The sequence below is a fragment of the Thermobia domestica genome, chromosome 8 (assembly GCF_964235325.1).
Source record: "Thermobia domestica chromosome 8, izTheDome1.hap1.1, whole genome shotgun sequence".
NCBI classification, from domain to species: Eukaryota; Metazoa; Arthropoda; class Insecta; order Zygentoma; family Lepismatidae; genus Thermobia; species Thermobia domestica.
The window spans coordinates 262,552,213-262,571,450 of record NC_137461.1 but is presented as its reverse complement, the minus strand read 5'-3'; the positions used below and the strand labels follow the sequence as shown (position 1 = coordinate 262,571,450).

Below are 19,238 nucleotides of genomic sequence, written 5' to 3'. Positions count from 1 at the left end.
GTAAAATGAAGTATTGGTGACTATTCTTATCATTTTCTTTTGGAGTATAAAAACTTTCTTAAACTACTTGCATAAACCTATAAGTAGAATAATCATAAATACATCTATAATTTTGCACACCACTCAGAACATAAAAAATATGTTAATTATTACCTTATAAACAACAAAAGCATACACAAACATTATTAATAAACGAACTTGTATAATAATTGTAGAGGATAAAAATGAACACTATAGCAGAAAGAAAAAAATTAAATAAATGTGTAATTCCGAAACGGATAGCAAATTTCAATAAATAGATAAACAGCTAGATGTAATCATACTTCATTCCTTGTCGCGTATTCTCCCTTTTTCTTCTTTTCTACGGATATTTTGCTGGCGATCCATTAGTAATAATTGACATATTTTAACAGTGTTTTCACTGGTTTTGCGACCAAAGATATTAAAAGTAAATGGCATATTTTGTTGGGTACGAGCCATAGCCCTGAATAATTAAAACAAAACTAAAAGAATGATAAAAACTGTAGTATAAAATTAAGTAAGTTATATTAATAATTTTACACTTTTGCCATGATCTTTCAATTATACAAATTTCTTAAAATTGATTATACTAAGAGTGATGAGCAAACTATGACCCACAGGCCAGACGTGTCCCTTGAAAAGTTCTACCTACCCTACAATATGATTCTTAATCTGACCTATTTAACTTCAATTCTGAGGATCAGTGCATCCCAGTTCAAACTAGATTGTGGAAAATTTAGAAATGCATTCACAATTTGATTCATCATATTTCTCTTCATAATTTTTCAATCATTATTAGGGCTTAATGTTACAAGAATTTTGTAAAATATACCATTGTTGTTTCAATGAATTATATTTGGCCACGTCAATTGTTTTTCTTTGGTGCTCTCCTTAAAAAAAATGTCCATCACTGTATGAAAATATAGCTGTTATTAGTTTTGCGTACCGTCTGTGCTCGCTGTTAGACTTGTGCCATGACAACGTTATATAGAAACTGCGTGCTCAAGTGATGACAATGATCTTCTAGCTTCCATTGAATCTGTCATTTTCCTCTGGTTTTACAGTGAGCTAGTAGGCTGCCAGACTAGACCAGTTAGTGCTGCAGTCATCGGATTCTTAAAAATGCAGTATGCGCATAGTGCTGCAGTCATCGGATTCTTAAAAATGCAGTATGCGCATAGTATTGGAAAAAACAAGAAAGTAGAAAAACCAGAAAAGTTGCGTTTGGTTTTATTTATGAAGTAGAGTGAGTAGAGTTGTTATTTCCAAGGCTAAAAGTCACAAGGATAGTTGTGAAAGCAGGTCTCAAAAGTGAAGGAAAATATGTGTGAAAATACAGTGTCAATTTCTTTTTCCAAGTGAACTTTAAATTTATACTGTGAATTTTGAAATCTTGCTTAATTGAAGTGTTTATAACTACTCAAACATAAAGTAAGTGGAAACTGGGAAAATGGAAATACTCCTTAGTTAATTGTCTATTGATATTATTTTTTAAGGTACCTTCAGGATACATATCATTTTATATTATTTTCGTGTGGAGTAGACGCTCCAAACTGTCTAAATTATTTACGTTATAACTATTTAGACGTGGAGCTATTGTATGATCAAACGAAAGATTTTATTACTTTACTGCTCCCCAAAACACGAAAAATCTAAGGTTTAAACTTACCAACTTTGTGAATTTTAGAAATATAAGGATTGATTTACAGTTAGATAAGCAATAAATTCTATTAGAGAACAGGTGGAGTGAGGGGTATGGAAAGTATTGTTCCGTGTAATCTTATTAATTCAGTCTGTTTTATTTGGAAATAAGATTTGGACCAAATACTGGCTATTAAAATCTATCCTACAAATCTATTGAGTACACAATATCGTTATTTGGACTATTTATAATCAAACTATCAAACTTAGATCATAATCTAAATCTTCTTACTTAACTTTTATAATCTTCCAAGTAATCTTGTCTGAATTAGGGATGGCCACATTTTCCGGAAAAACGGAAAACGGAAAATATATTTTCCGGAAACCGGAAAATTGAAAACGAAAGACGAAAAATTTTCCGGAAAACGGGAGTCGGAAAATTTTCCGGAAAAGTGGAAGGCGGAAAATTTTCCGGAAAACAAAAGACAAAAATTTTTCGGAAAAACAGAAGACAGAAAATTTTCTGGAAAACAGAAAACTGAATATTTACGGGAAAACAAGGGCATAAAATTATCTCACGAAAAACAACCCAAACATGTCACATATATGTAAATCTATAGACCTACAAATAAAAATGAATGGTATGATGCATGTTCGCGCATCACGCCTAAACGTCTGTACCAATCATGTTCTTCTTTGGTACATAATTAGACCTTTATCTCAAAGAGGATCATCATATTTTACTTTGAACACACAACTATCTATTTTGTCAGTGTTGGCAACCTAAATATATTTTTGAATAGTTTCTGTATCATTGGAGGTATATACACCAACTTGCCATAAACATAATTCAACACTATAGGAAACATACTGTAGATGCACCCGTCTTCCGAACACCCAGGTTCGTCAGTATTGCCAAACACTTTAAAATACATTTTTGCTGCATAAAAATATAACCATTTGTTTAATTTCAATTAAACTTAGTACATAGAATTCATGAACTGCTATTGATTTGTTTTAGCACTTGGAGAGCGTTACAAAGTATAATGTCAACATCAGCAATAAGTTAATTGAACAGATGCATAGTGGCGAGAACATTAATGAATTGACAACTACAATTCAAGAGAAATATACTCAAGTACTAATTGTTTAATGTTATAGTCATACAAACTACTTTTATTGCAGAATGGCGCCAAGAAAATTAAAATTTGATTGCCTCATCGCATAAAAATTATATGAATATTTCATCTTATTTACACTGAAACCCCAATGCTACAACCTAACTGTCCGAATAACTAGCAGATGTAATTTTAAAATACTGGAAAGGAGATGAGTAAGAAAATCGATAGGGCAATTTTCAAATTATTATTATTCTGTAGCCAAAAATTAGTAGCTTCAGCTAGTTCTCAAACCCTGAAAGAAAAACAGAAAAATTACTTTTGAGATGTGTGTATAATTATCATATTTCATAATTATATACTACGTACCTAGATTTCTTTACAATAGATCGCCATTATCCTAGTCCTAGTTAACTGAGCCTCTGGATTAACCGAGGCAGTTTCTTTTTCTTTAATGCACTTGTTGTTAGAGATGGCGTGTATACTGGCTGTTGCCGAACTGCTAAGTCCCAAATCTTCGGGTTCAGTTGTCTGTCATTATGTATCGCTATAACATCGCAGCATGAAAAAGAACCCAAAAGATGTTCTAGAAAATAATCACTGACCTTTTTTAAAAGAATATTTTTTGTATGACGCAGCACACATGTAAAAAGAAATATTTTTATAAGTTTTAGTATTCTCTAATAAACAATTTCTGTATAAAAACAAATTGTTTTGTCATTCACAGTATGTACCTAATAACAGTTGATCTCCTTATGATCAAAGGTTTTGCGTATCCGAGATAGGCTTTTTTCCAATTACCTCAGATAATCGCGAGTCTACTGTTTTAATAAAGTTAATATGAGAAAAGTTTTGGTCATAGAATCATCATTTCAAAATTGATTTGATATTAATCATGATCTGTAGTGTTTAGATCTAAACTCGAACTTGTTAACTGAAAATCAGACAGATTGCAATAGAATTTAAGCATTTCTCCAAGTGTAAATTTAGCTCCAAAAGGAGGTTTTTTTTTGTGTGTGTGTGTGTGTGTGTAAAGAACGTTAACATGTTCCACTAAGAAATTTATTGAGTAAATTGTAAGATCACACTGATTTTGTTATGTTTAGGTCTTACATACTATAACGATTTATCGCATTCACTTTTTATTTCACCTTCACATATTTTCCACACTGATTGTAGGGATTTAACCCCCTTTTAATCTTTTATATGATTATCAAAACATTTGATAACTTGTCCTACGTAAGATCAACTCAAAAGTAAACAAAAAATATTATTTTAAATTGCCTGATTCTTCCATGAAAGGAATCCTTAATATTCTTACACCAGAATTCTAGATTCTTTAACTATCAACATGCATGTTTAAATCAAATGCCAATCGACGATTAATAAATTCTATAAAGAAGTGCTTTTATTTATTTAGAAATGAGAGCAAATAAATATTACTATTAAGATTCAAGAGAATAGTGTAAGAATAAAACGATAGTAAGACTATTCATGGCTTTGGATTGATTGTTTTAACAAAAGAGACACTGACCAAAGCTTAAAACCCACTTTATTTAAATTATAATTTGTAACTGTTTCGGATATCTAGCATATCCTTCTTCAGACACTATCTAAATTAATGAAAATACAGACATGTATTTAAATGTTGTTATAACAAAGTTTTCTTTTTTCTTTTCATTTTTGGTTCTTATAAGAAAACTTTGTTATAACAACATTTAAATACATGTCTGTATTTTCATTAATTTAGATAGTGTCTGAAGAAGGATATGCTAGATATCCGAAACAGTTACAAATTATAATTTAAATAAAGTGGATTTTAAGCTTTGGTCAGTGTCTCTTTTGTTAAAAGAATAAAACGACAATATATTTCAAATTAATGCATAGAAGCTACCGAGATAATAAGAAGATCGAGTCCTAACAAGATATATTGATGTACCCGGTACAGATATTCTTTCCTTATATTGCAGGCACAGAAATTCTTTTAACTTACGTCCAATGGATGGGTGGTTGGGAAGGCGCTTGGGCGGAACTCGAAGTGCAGCCACCTCCTCGTGGTGAGTTCTGGGTTGTTTCAGCTTAGAACGCTGGAGCAAGCAAAGAGCTGCACATTGTAGCCATGTGACCGGAAACTACTCCAAAGGAGGTTAATTCATTTTTAAACCTTAGTCAATTTTAACTATATAAATAGAACATTTTTAAAATATAATCTTATATAGTTTATAAGACAATCTTGTCAATATAATCAATGTCAATATCTTGTTTGTTGATATAATCTTATCAACATGGGTCACATTGTAGCACAAAATATTTATGAATATTCTGATAGTTTACAGGTGTTGAAGAAATTTAAGTGAAGTCTGCAATAATCAATATTTCGAATGTTAAAAAAATAAAGTTTTTTGACTATAACAAAGTGCCTTTTTGGTTTGAACCTTTTCTTCATTCTCGCAATTTTGCTCTAGAAATTCCATGTATACTGTATCTAATAAACTTTTCTTTTTTATGTTAATAAAGCATGATAGACAATAAAACAATTCTCAGAAGTATAACGCAAATTCTTTCGCAAAACATTAATTTGTAAATTTATTCCTAGTTAATCATTACACTTCTTTTCTCTCTCCTCAACCATAGGTTGGTGGGCAACATGGAAATTTTAAACCTTTTCTCTCCCTTGCAAGAGATATTTTATACTTTGATAAAGTCTCTTCTTCGTAACCGCATCTACATATTCTATCCTTGGTCTTGCTCTTCCTGGTTTTCCTTCTGCCTTTCCCTCTATCATCACGGTGATCCAATCGGAGTGCCAAATAAGGTGGCCAAGCATGCTGTTTCTTCTTTTTCCTATTATTTTCATGATCCCTCCTCCTTCATTAGCTTCCTTTAGTACGTCTTCATTCCTTTTCCTTTCGGTCGGTCCATGATATGCGCAACATTCTGCGCCAACACTACATTTCAAATGCTTCCAGCATCGATATTTCAGCTTTTTTCAATGTCCATGTCTCTGATCCGTAAAGCATCACGCTCCATACTAAAGTCTTTCAATTATAGATAATATAATAGACTTTTCGTTTTCAATTCGTCTTCCGTTCGGAAGACACTTCCTAGCACTTCTTTCCATTACTAAAAGCAATAGGCTCTTGTCTCCTGGGTTTGGTCGGAAAGGTGTAAACGGTTTTCAAGACCAGGCATCCTGAATGAGGTTTTTTCTAGGTTGTTTTCATTCACACTAGCCAAATATTGGGATAGTACCTAACATAAAGATCCCAGGCTGCTTCCTTCTTTCCTCACTTCTACAGGTTGTGTGATCGCCGACAGATGTCACCCCTCATACGAGACGGGCTAAAATGGCTATGGATACCGAAAGCTCAGAAATACAATTCCGGAAGCTTCTTTAATAAGCTCTTGTTTCTTACTCTATTTTTAGAATCCAGAAAACTTATTCATAACAAGATTTCTCGAGTTCAAAAATAAACTTTAGGTAATCTGCTATTTTCGTTAGATCTATTGATATTTTATTTATTCATTTGCTACAGAAAACAATTTGTATTATTTTTTTATGCAACGGAAGGATATGAAACAAAATTTTGAACAACAGAATTAATAATATTTACTTTATCCCTCTTTCATGTTCTCTTATTTTCTTCGTTAAATGTTTTTTAATGCTTACAAAGCTACCCTCATCAAACACAGACAAGGCTAATATTAATAAATCAGGGGATGAAATTATTGAGAGATACAACAGAGATATCAATAACGGTATTCAATATATTACCAAAAATCTTAATCAACATAATTACAAAACTTTATTACGAATATAATACGAAGTGATAATAAATAATTTCAATATAAGTTAAGTTTGATCCTGAGCATAAACAACAATAGTGATATAAAAACATTCTAAAAGTTTTTTAATCCAAGTTATCATTGCTAACTGAAATATCTAATCTTGGATATTTTGGTGCAAACAAACATTTTCAAATTACGAATATGGCAACGATGCTTTGGAAATTAGATGAGATGGAGGAGGTGGCTGTTCGTTTAAAAATTCGTGCTCTGTTTGTAGTTCATTAATTTTTTTTTTTTTTTTTAATGAACAGGAAGATACGGAAAAAGATCCAGCATTATATCACATATAAATTTAAAGCAATTGAAGATGCTCCAAGAGCATTGCCAGAATAAATTTAAAAAGAATTATTTTTTTCGAAATTTATATGAAATTGTATATTAAATTTATTTGATTAACTAATGACGCAATAGTTATTGAGTTAATAACTGGTGTTGGTATTGAATCAATATTGCCGAGATATGGCTCCTTAAATTTCCCGAGATCGGAACTTTTTTTTGGCCAATATTTCGGGAACGGTAAAAGTGACGCGAAAAATTTTATCACTTCTTTCAGATAGTTTTTGATGCTTTTTCGAATGGGGGGACTTAAAATTGAAAAAAATCGCAAATAACAGAAACACACACATACATATATATATATATATAAAGAGAGAGAGAATTTAGAAACAAACTTTTAAAGTTTGTTGAATATTTACTGTATCCTATAACACACGTACTTCATTACTAACCCTAATATACATCTATACCTAACCTTTAACTAGCGAAAAGCTGTTGTAATTTAATTAGTACTTATTTACATGCAATACTATCTCCGTAGCTGGAGAAACTTAATTCAAGTTATTTATATACGAATGAAGGAATAAATATAAACAATTAACAAAACTGTTCTTACGTTAATCATTTAATGTAATTGTTGGCTTTAACATAGCACAGTGAACTGATGCTTCAATAAATCTAAATGCATAAGTTCTTACCAAACTTCCATAAGCAGCCTTCTCCTTATGTAAGCTGTAAAATAACAAAAATCTTCACACATAATATCCCAATAATTATCCATTTTGATTTCTAGCCTAACATAACAACAAACAGAAGTAACAGAATATAAGCAACACATTAAAAAAGTGTCCGATTATTTCAATATTCAACTGCAACATCTCCTCAGTACTAGTGAGACTGAAACTGTTCAACTCCAAGATCTCTCCTCTATGATAGCGAGACTTAAAACTTTTCTTCTTGCTGACCCCTGTCTTTTGTTAACCTTTTTAATCACCTAGCTTTTCCATCCTGTCTTTGACCTCTTCTAACTCGCATTGTAATGTATATTAGTAGCTCTATTCAGTTCACTTTTCTTTGAAAACCTTATACAGATTATCATCCATTTCTTCTTATATTTCTCCCTATACATAGGTTTATACTTGAATATTTACAATATTGGAGACCTTTTTTTATCAAACGTCTTTCCCATTTTTGATTTCTTCCATTCTCTCTTACTATTATATCCCATTTCTTTGGCTCGTTCCTGTTGTTTCAGATATGGTATATGTAGCGTTAGGTCCTAGCTTCTTCAACTTTCTCCTGTGTTTCTTCCATTTTTCGTTACATCTATCATATGCAGTATCTACTTCCTCTTGGAAATTACATAATTTCTTACACACTTTCGCACGACTGGTCCGTTTTTTTCTACGTCTAACCTTTCTATTTTTAGTTCGTCCACGAGCAAACTGTTACTACTTGATTCTGCTTGATCAGTTGGATTTCAATCAGATTTCAAACGATACACGTCAAAGTTATCTCCAGGTAATGCGAACGAATTCAGTTCTTCATTCTCCAAATTCTATTGAACCATAGTAGCTAAATCTTACAGTCGTTCAGGATTAGTCAAATTTTCTGGTAAGTTTCCTACATATTTCTTCTCTTTCTTTGTTGAACGATACTTAATTGAACCCTTCCACTATGTTCTACATACCAGTAAGAACATATGCTTCTTTTAAAAGTGCATTATTTCCAACTGCAGGGGTTTTCCCTTGCGGATTTAACTTTCAGCTTCTGCAGCAAATATTGCTATTGGTATTCTTATATGCACCACTAGTGTACGGTGACGGAAGCACAGTTCATATTGTACTCTCTAGAAACCAAATGAAATGAAGATGCTGAAGGTTCTTGACTACTTTGAGTCAAACGTATTCATTTTACTTTGCTAGTTTGCCTTATCATACTAAAACCTGGGTTCTCTTGCTAATAAAATGTCTTCGGTTTAAACGACGACATTTGTGCATGTGTTTGATTAATGGAGGCTGTGGTAGTAACTGTGTCTTGAAAACTGAGTTCTTTTCATTGAGGTTAGCAACTGACACGTAGGCGATTTGTTGTTAATCCCTAATACTAATTGATCCTTGAACATTTGATCTAAATTATGTTTGAAGTTACAAATGGATGCTTGAGTACGTAACATCAAAACAAACTGCATTACCGTTTGATTGGGAGCTTGTTTTAATTTGTGTGGTCTGTAACGTTCTACGATGTTGTTTGTCGTTATATCCTAATGATATCTCACAAACTCTTTCAACTTTTTATTAGATAGTAAAATATGCCATGTCAAGTTTCTTAACTCTTCATATGCTTTAGATACGGAAACATAGAGAAATGTGAAAACTCTCTTTTTTCCTCTTTGATCTTAGCTGCTTTACACAGCTGATTAAATCTTTCTAGATACATTTGTATTTTCGCTAATTTGACATAAAATGGTTTAAAGATAAAACTGTAGTCGGTAAGCGTAATTCGTGATTCAGCTGAACCAGTATTGTAATTTAATTATTACTTGTTTATCCGCGTTTGCTTATAGGAATTTCAAAAGCGAGAGTGCAATTGGAAGGGGTGTTCGACAAGGATGCTGTCCCTCGCCTACATTATTTAATATCTATCTAGAAGAGATAGTGAAAAAGAGTTTACATGATAATGACGGCATTTCGGTAGGAGGTAGAATGATTAGGTGTATACAGTTTGCAGATGATATGACGCTTGTTGCAGAATCTGAAGAGAAAATTAATAGGATGTTAGAAAACTTGAGGAAGGATTGTGAAGAATATGGAATGAAAATAAATATTATAAAGACAAAAGCTATGGTGATTGGAACGAAGGGATCGGTCTCAAATATAGAAATAGGAGGAGAGAAAATAGAGCAGGTGACTAATTTTCGATAGCTAGGAATGTGACCGTGAAATAAAAGCAAGAATAGGAATGGTGAAAGAAGCCTATAGAAGAAAGAAAATACTATTTTGTGGAACCTTGAATAAAGAATTAAGAAAAAAAAAAAAAGACTCATAAATTCCTTCGTTTGGAGTATTGTACTGTATGGGACAGAAATATGGACATTACGCAAAAGTAATGAAAAACAACTGGAAGCTTTCGAAATGTGGGTGTGGAGAAGAATGGAGAGAGTTAGCTGAGTCAAGCTGAAACGAATAAGAAGGTGTTAGAAATGATGGGGATAAAAGAACAATTTTAAATATTATTAAGAAGAGGAAAAGAAACTGGTTGGGACATTGGCTACGAAGGAACTATATCGAAAAGGACGTTTCAGAGGGTATGGTGGCAGGAAAGAAACGGAGGGGGCGAAGGAGACTACAATTAATGAACGATATCAAAATAGAAAAATTGTATGTGAAAACGAAGAGATTAGCGGAAGACCATGGAGCATGGAAGCATCTCAGTTGCAGCAAGTGACTGGCCAATTATAGCAGAATAGCTATGATGATGATGATGATATTTATCCGCAACGCTAACTGTGTAGCTTAAGAAACTTCAGTCAAATTCGAATTATCTATATCCGTCAACCCAGCGTCTGGATGAAGGAAGAAACATAAATAATTATCGAGACTCTCCTTTGATAATTTAATGTAATTATCGACTTTAACATAACACAATAAACTGATGGATCCATAAATCTAAATTCATTAATTCTTACCAAATTTCCATAAGCAGCCGTCTTATTTAAGTTGTAAAATAACAAAAATCTTCATTCATAATTTCTAAACAATTATTTCTTTCTGTTTATGTTCTCACATAACAACAAACGGAAATAACTTAATACAGCTAGCACATTTACAAAACAACTCTTCCGATTATACCAGTATTCAGCTCCAATTCTCTCGTTGGTGCTAGCAAGACCGAGACGATTCAACTCTGACAAAAGCTCGGAGGATGATTTCAGCACTATGACACCGAAAGTTAAACTGTTAACGGAAAAACAAAGGACACTAAAGAGAGATAAGGAAAATACTCTTAATGCTCAAAATTTGTCCTAAATGTAACACTACAAAGTATGCATTGTGTAATTTGAATATATAGAGGGTGTTACAAAAATACGTCAATATTTTAGGAAGATTTCTCGTATCAAAATAAGAAAACAGCTCATATGGAGCTGTGCTCAAAAGTTGATAGTTTCGGAGTTATGGGGTGCCGAAAACGTGAAACAAGTGAACTTGAAAAGTACATAACTCCACTACTATGGGACATGTCGTAGTCGGGCCAAGACATCACTGAGGAACTGGTATGTGAACTATCCAAATATTAATGTTTAAGAACGCTCCATTACTTGCAAACCAATTTTTGGAGAGGTAGGTGGAAAGTGATCAAGTACTCCCAAACAGCCTCTCTAAAAATGATTGTGCAGCTACCGGAGGTTCTGAAAGATGGATATTTGGATAGTTCACATACTAGTTCCTCAGTGATGTCTTGACCCGACTACGATCGATCCTTTAGTAGTGGAACTATGGACCTTTAAAGTTCATTTTTTTCACGTTTTCGGCAGCCTATAAATACGAAACTATGCACTTCCGACCAAAAGTCCATATGAACATTTTTTCTTATTTTGATCTGAGGAATCTATTCCGAAAATATAGTGACAATTTTTTTAACACCCTGTATAAATCGATTTTTATTGATGACTTGTTTTTCGTGTTTGTTAAAATGATGTGAACAGAATAACTAACTAATATTCTGTTATTTCTTATATTCTAATTCTAAATATACTGTTATAACTAATACCCCAATCTTTAATAGTATTATCTCGACTCAGTTTCATTTTTAAAAAGACTAATAGCACAGTTGATTTGAAAGATTTTGGTTTTTACGAATAAAAAACTTATCGCTTTTATTTTCGGATCTGTGTATAGTGAAATTTTGAAACAATGCGTAAGTAATAATTTATTACAATCAATATTCTTTAAAAGTGATTTATTATCAAAGATATACCGGTAATATATTTATCACCAACATTACATTTCGAATGCTGTTCGACTCATTATACTTAAAGACAATTATTAAAACATTTAGGATGTTTTAGCCATTAACGATTATTATTTATTGAGATAAATCTAAGCCTTGGAATTCATGTGATCTAACTCACTAATAATTATTTTAGGTTTTTTTAGCCTACATTTATTATTACGTAAATAAATGAATGCAAAGTGTTCTTTTTTTATTGTTGTTAACTTATTTTTTTTTCTTTTTTTTTTCAGAAGGGAGATATTGAATTTATAATGTCCAAACCATTATCGTCCATCACATCAACAGATTCAAAACTTGCAGAGGTTAGTGGTATTTTTTTTAGTTATACACTGAAAAAAAAAAGCTCTGTCAAATTGAATGCTGATTTTGTACTCTTTTTAAACAAAAAATGAAATGAAATCTTTGAGTTTTACGTCCCACGGTTATGCCGGTTAGGCTAAAGGAGACGGTGATGATGAGTAATGAATGAAATGGTGGAATGAAGAAAGTGGGAGCAAACGGGAGAACCCCGAGAAAACCCATGCACATGGTGTTTGTCCACCACAAAGTTCAGTTGGTGGGGGACTGGGATCTTTTTCAAAAATTTTTATCTTGAAAATCTTTGACCTCTCAATTATATTCAAAAGATATAAGTTAAAATTGTTATTGTCATCCTTATTTTTTAAACTAGCGGACGAGTCTCCTGGCTCCTTCGGTCTCCTAATATCAGAACCATATTAGAGTTTTTGCTTTATGTTATGTCTGTCAGCCACCCTGTGAGACTATTACTACATTTCTGAGGTAGATCATTGACGTTATACAAACGACAGATATCTGATAGTCAAAATCCTACATACTTACTTATAAGAAAGATTTCAAGAAAAAAGATGGTTACTTCTTTTTCTAACAACAACAACAAAAAAAAAAAAAAAAAAAAATAGCTTCATATATTATAAATTGCTCCAGGAGCTTCGTTAATGAATAAACGAAAAAAAAAAGTAGGAATTCTCGTTAACAGGACTCTGAAAATTTCATATATATGCAAAACATGAAATAAAATACGTAGTGTGAAGAAAGTATTACATTCAGGAAATACGAAATTTTCTGAAAGTTGCAAAATACAGTGTGTCCATAAAAATACTGTCATAGTTTAAAGTGGTATTACGTCACTTTGGATAATCGTGTTTAAATGAAATTTGTCATATTTGAAAGAAAAACTCAAATATTTTTGTGCATGTCAACAATGAACAACAATTTACAACAATGTCAATAATGAACGGGATCAAACCCAGAAAAAGTAAATTCACTCAAGTTTAGTTTGTGATTAGTCGATATGGCTTCATTGTTGGATATTTAGCTGGCAGTTACTGTTTCTGCTGAAGGTCACTTGGGAAGTTTTTATGTTTCTGTATTGTTATGCTGTAATGTGCTAACGTAAATTTATTTCCTTTCGTTGTGTTGTGTTGTTATTAAGGAATAAGTTTGAAGGAGTTAGGCAAGACCAATAGATGTGGCTCCGCGTAGTGTAGTCGCTAACGCTCTCGCCTTCGGTGTGAGCGGCCCCGGGTTCGATTCCCGATGGGGTCACTCGGTCGAAAAAGTGTAACACGCTTTTTCAGGCCAGCCACCCTGAATGAGGTTTTCCTAGGTTTTCCTCATTCACAACAGGCAAATACCGAGGTGGTACCTAACTTATAGGTCCCAGGCCGCTTCCTTCCTTCCTTCCAATCCTTTCTTCCTTCCCTTTCCCGGATTGTGTGCTCACCGAGGGACGTCATCCCTCAAATCGTGAAGGGCTAAATGGCCTTAGATGCCGAAAGCCCAGAAATCTAACTCCTAAATCCCCCCTCCCCGCAAGACCACAAGAACGAAGTTCGTGTGTTTTGAAATATCACACAGGGCCCCATAGCAGAACATCTGCGATCTGCGATGTGATCGCAGAAAATTTGCCACGCCTGTGCAGAAAAATTGCCAGAGGCAGAAAAAAAAGCCAATAGAGAAAAGTGTAAAACATGCCTGCTATGTGTAGATGTCTTACCTGGTAAATGCACAGACGACTCGCATAAGTTTGAACTGTTTTTTTTACGTCCGTAAGGCATATTTTTAGCAACCACAAGTGTTTCTTCTGCAGAAAATTTTTGACTAACAAAAGCTCATCGCAGAAAGACAAAGAAAGTTCTGCCATCGGGACGCAGAGTCTGATGCAGGTTCAACGTGCTTTTAGGCGAAGGTTTGAAACCTTCTGATGATCAGGCTTCTACGTAAAGGATTGTGTCTATGTAACCCCAGTGTCTCAAAACCTGCAAGAAATGCAAGTTCAAGTCAGTGCTGCCATCCAGTCCATTTCATCAGATATGTTGGAGCGTGTATGGCGTGAATGGGAATATCGTCTTGGTGTCTGCATCACCACTCGTGAGGCCCACATTCAATGTCTATGAGGTACAGTAAAAAAATATTTGAGTTTTTCATTCAAATGCAACCAATTTCATTTAAATACGATTATCCAAAGCGACATAATATTATTTTAAAGTAATATAGTATTTTTATGGACACGTTGCACTCTGTGCAGCGATCAACTATTCCTTAATGACAACTATAATGAAAGCATTGATACTGCATATAGTCATCAATGTGTATAACTTGTAAGCTTTACTATATTTTATATCTCTCATGATTATTTTTCAGGCTCTTTTTGAATGTATTGGTGCTATAGATAGCGTAAGCAACTCAGAGTATTCAGTATTAGATGTCGAAGTACAAACTTCACCAGTGGTAAGTTTTCAAATAAATCAAGAAAAATTCTCGTATGTGTTAGCAAAGCTTGCTAAGTCAAGAAAATGAAAAATTGATATTATAATAACATCTTAGATGTATGACAAAATCTGCATTTTAGTGTTTATTCAAATAAGTCATAGATACTTACTAACACAACATATGGAATACATTATACAAGATACATTGTATTAACTTCTTTTTATACTTCTATATGAACTTATATAATTTCCAATATTTTGGATACTTTTAGAGAGTATCCATTATCAAAGTCTTAAAGCAACTCAAATTATGCTAAGCAATACGTTCTTTTCACATGCTTTATACGTCAATAGCAGTGAAAGTTTAAAATTTGCATAAATTCCGTATATAACTATTGATGGAAAATTCTTAAATATGTAGGTACAAATGTACAACAATTAATTAATATGGCGTTATAAGCTCAAAGTAGAAAGTACACTTTGGTACCCATAAGATTAAAGATCAAAAGTCCAATTAAATTAGTCCGGCTATTGACTGAGTATTGACGCAATGCATACACTAATGTGCAACTTTGTAAGGAGTTCTAGTAAACTCATGAGTACTTCCGAAGTAAATCTCTTTGCGAATAAAGCACATTAAAATTAAAACACTGAATCTAAAATACGAATAACTGTATTCCAATATGCTCTTATTTGATACCTAAACTTAATGAAGAATCGGAAACTCCGTTAAAATCAAAATTTCGTGGAACGAAAACGGAAAAAAAGTTGGAATTATGCGTTCATAGAAAATGAATTTACCCCTAGGTCGTTGATTCAATTGCATTTTGTGGATGATTCACCAATATGATATTTCACTGCACAAATGAAAGCAAAAGATAATGCAGATAATGTACACAATTACAGAACATAAGTTTGTTACACATCAGTAATGGAAAACACAGACAAGTTTCTAAGTTTAAAGTTAGGAACTAAGAAACAAGCATATCTGAAATAATCTTAGAATTTACATATTAAATGTTTATAAAATCTCATTCTTCAAAATACTATGACTCTTAATAGAATTTCCTGACCTTACCCAGTATTCTCAAATTTCCAGACGTTTTCAGGTTTTCCAGGTTTGACGCCACCTTATATGTTTTGTCCTTTTATTGAGTTATCTGTACATTAAATATTGTTATGTAAAGATGTTTGAAGTTAGAGTTTCGATACATGTTTCTAGTTTGTATATATATCATAGTTCCCTATAGCATGATACAGTATCTATACAGGTTGTTTCAAAACAACACCGACAACGTTTGGGAGGGGATTCATGACTCCAAGATAAGACGAAAAGCATAGACCAACCTGGGTACACAATTGCTTCCATTCCGAGTTCCGAGTTATAGGCTGCCGAAAACATGAAAATATTAACTTTAAAGGTCCATAGCTCCGATAGTATGGGACCTACCGTAGTTGGGTCAAGACTTCACTTAGGAACAAGTATGTGCCCTATCCAAATATCCAAGTTTCAAAATCCTGCTGTACTTCCGCAACAATTTTTATAAACGTAGTTGGTGAGTACTTCAAATTATATGCCCGTAGCTAAACTCCCTCTATAAAAATTGTTGCGTGAGTACTTTAAGATTCTGAAACATGGATTTTTGGATAGGCCACATATTAATTCCTAAGTGAAGTCCTGACCCGACTGCGGTTGATCCCATACTATCGGAGCTGTGGACATTTAAAATTCATTTTTTCATGTTTTTGGCAACCTATAACTCCGAAAGGAAGCATTTGTGCACCCAGTTTGGTTTAGACTATTTATCTTATCTTAGTGTGAGGAATCACCTCCCAAACGTTGTTGGTGTTGTTTTGAAACACCCTGTAATATTGATATGTAAGTTATATTTGTTATTGATTTCATTGCAAAAGCGCAGAGAGACTTTATGCAACTGGATATCGGAAACAGATCAAAATGAAAGTAAGTGCGCAGTTATCTATGTTAGTTTTACGAAGTTACTAACGTTACGCATGCGTTGAAACAGAAAGGTTGTGCAAGAGTTGTAGTGGCGGCTCTTGAGAGAAATTATCGGTAAAAATTCAAATTTTATCACTACAAAGTTAGGCAAGAAAATTTATCCAATGTGTTAATTCTTGTATATAAAATTAGTACATATTTAAATTTTCTTCCCTCAGTTTGTAGCAATAAAATTTGAATTTTTGACAATGTGATTTCCATTAAGAGAACTTTACCGGAGATTTACATAGAAGAAGCACTTTAAAGTTAGGTCAATTTTGGTTCTTTGAGTTCCAATACAAAACATTTGTTTAACAGGACAGCAATCCCAGTACTTACCATCTTAATAATGAAGTATTAGGTTGCTGCCAATGATATGTCCGCTTTGACGTCTAGTGGGAAACTCACTTCAACAACACAACACAGGAATAAACTAAGGCCACGTGTCTAATGCCACAAACTCTGTAAACGTCCAGCAAACAACCTGAGCTGAAGGCAGTGCGTTGTTGAACAGAGTCGTATAAAAGTACACCATGGAAAACGAAGAATTCTAGCTAATTTTTCTTTACAACATTCTGCACAGCAAGCTGAAAATAATAATAATAATAATAATAATAATAATAATAATAATAATAATAATAATAATAATAATAATAATAATAATAATAATAATAATAATAATAATAATTGTCAATGCATCTAGGCCAAGAATAGTAAGCGAACTCACCATTTGTCATTGGTTTCTCAAATTTCGTTCCTGTGACACAACACTGCAAAATGAATCCCATGGGTACCAACCAACATCATGTTCTGATGCGCTCTTTAGGAACACCATGGAACCAGACTCTCGATAAAGTGTTCGTGCCATTGCAGACGAGTTAGGAATATATTATACCACTATCTTTCGGCTGCTCGGTTCAGATGAAAGTGTTGGACTCATTGGTGCCACATGAGTTGACACCAGCTAACAAGAATTGCTATCTGGAGATGTGCAGTTTTCAGAGTGTAAGGAATAACGGGGAAAGTTTCTTGCATCAGATTACCACTTCAGATGAGAAACGGATCTACTATGACAATTGAAAACGATCATGACACTGATTGGATCGTGATCAACATCCACATGATTTCCTAAATCATCTTTCCACCCACAGATGATTTTCTTGGTAATATAGTATCTATGGTGGGATTGATCCATCCTGTATTTCTCAGGCAAGGTGCAGCCATCAATGCAGATTGTTATAGTGTTGAACTTCATGAAATACAGCCCGAATTTGCCCGCAGGTATCCAGCAATGGTCCACAGACATGGTGTCCTCATATAGGACGACAATGCTTGCCAATATACCATAGAGGATAGTGCAGGCTCTCCATAAGATGTAGTAAGAAACCTTTTCCTCGTTCATCGTATTCCCCGATGTTTCTCTCACTGATTATACTACCTCTTCTGACATCTGATCCTTACAGACCTTCACTGATGATTGAGGGATGCAGTTGAGGGATCCGCGCGGAATCCAATCGTTGCTGAGCAATAGCAGAAGTATGTGGTTGCATGCTGCGACTATTTTGATTAATCAGTAATCTAGTTTTTTCTTTTATATATATATAGGGTGGACAATTTATCTGCAACATCCGTGATGGCAAGCACGGAGTAACTATAAGGAGGGGGACATCGTTTTACGAATTAAACAATACCACCTAGTGAACAGTGTTGTTGTCCCAGTATAAAGTTATATTTTTCAAATGGCACTACGTCAGATTATTACATATGTTAAATCAACATGTTAAACGAAAACTTAAAATACCACATTTATTATTCAATGTTGCAAACTAAGGATGTTATAATATTACAAACATCCAAAGTTTTGGAAGCCTTTAACACACATACAGCTCAACGGATATGGACAAGACAATGCACATTGGAAGTACCTTAGTGCTGAATACTATGATCATGATATGACTTGTTTTGAATGAATAGCAACGAAGTTACAAGGGCTTGAAAATTTGAATTTTTTTTGAAAGGCTTTATTTGTAATTAGTAAACAAATAATTTTGCCGTTTACAGAACTTCGGTATCTTAAACCGTTCCGAAGATACGGTAAACATTGATAAAGTTCGCAACAGTGCTGAAAGTGGCGTATTTCTGGACAATATTTAAACTGATTGTTGTTTTCCTTCTGTTTTATAGCATTGCAAGAATAACTTTTAGTAGGTGTAATTACAAGTCCTCGCAATTACATGATTTAAGCAGTGTTGCAAACTTCAGCAATGTTCATCATATCTCTGGAACGGTTTGAGATATCGAAGTGCTGTAAACGGCAAAATAATTTACACTTCCATTGCAAACCACACAAATAACTAGATATGATACTTATCTAAGCAAATAAAGTCTTTCTAAGAAAATCAAAGTTTCAAGCCCTTGTGACTTCGTTGCTATTCACTCAAAACAAATCATACCATGAACACAATATCCAACGCTAAGGTACTTACGATGGCATTGTCTTGTCCGTTGTACTGTATGTATGATAGAGGCTTCCAAACTTTGGATGTTTGTGATATTATAATATCCTTAGTTTGCAACACTGAATAGTAA

At 33.4% G+C, this 19,238-nt stretch overlaps 1 protein-coding gene across 12 annotated transcripts in view; it reads left to right on the top strand.

The window, feature by feature from the left end:
- The window catches only part of LOC145693591 (uncharacterized), a 506,014-nt gene that overhangs the window by 268,415 nt on the left and 218,361 nt on the right, over positions 1-19,238 (top strand). For all 12 annotated transcript variants that reach the window (XM_081769709.1, XM_081769703.1, XM_081769706.1 and 9 more), the window contains 2 exons: positions 12,149-12,220; positions 14,583-14,669. In XM_081769709.1, coding sequence (XP_081625835.1) covers positions 12,149-12,220; positions 14,583-14,669 — 159 coding nt within the window. The remainder of the gene's footprint in view (positions 1-12,148; positions 12,221-14,582; positions 14,670-19,238) is intronic.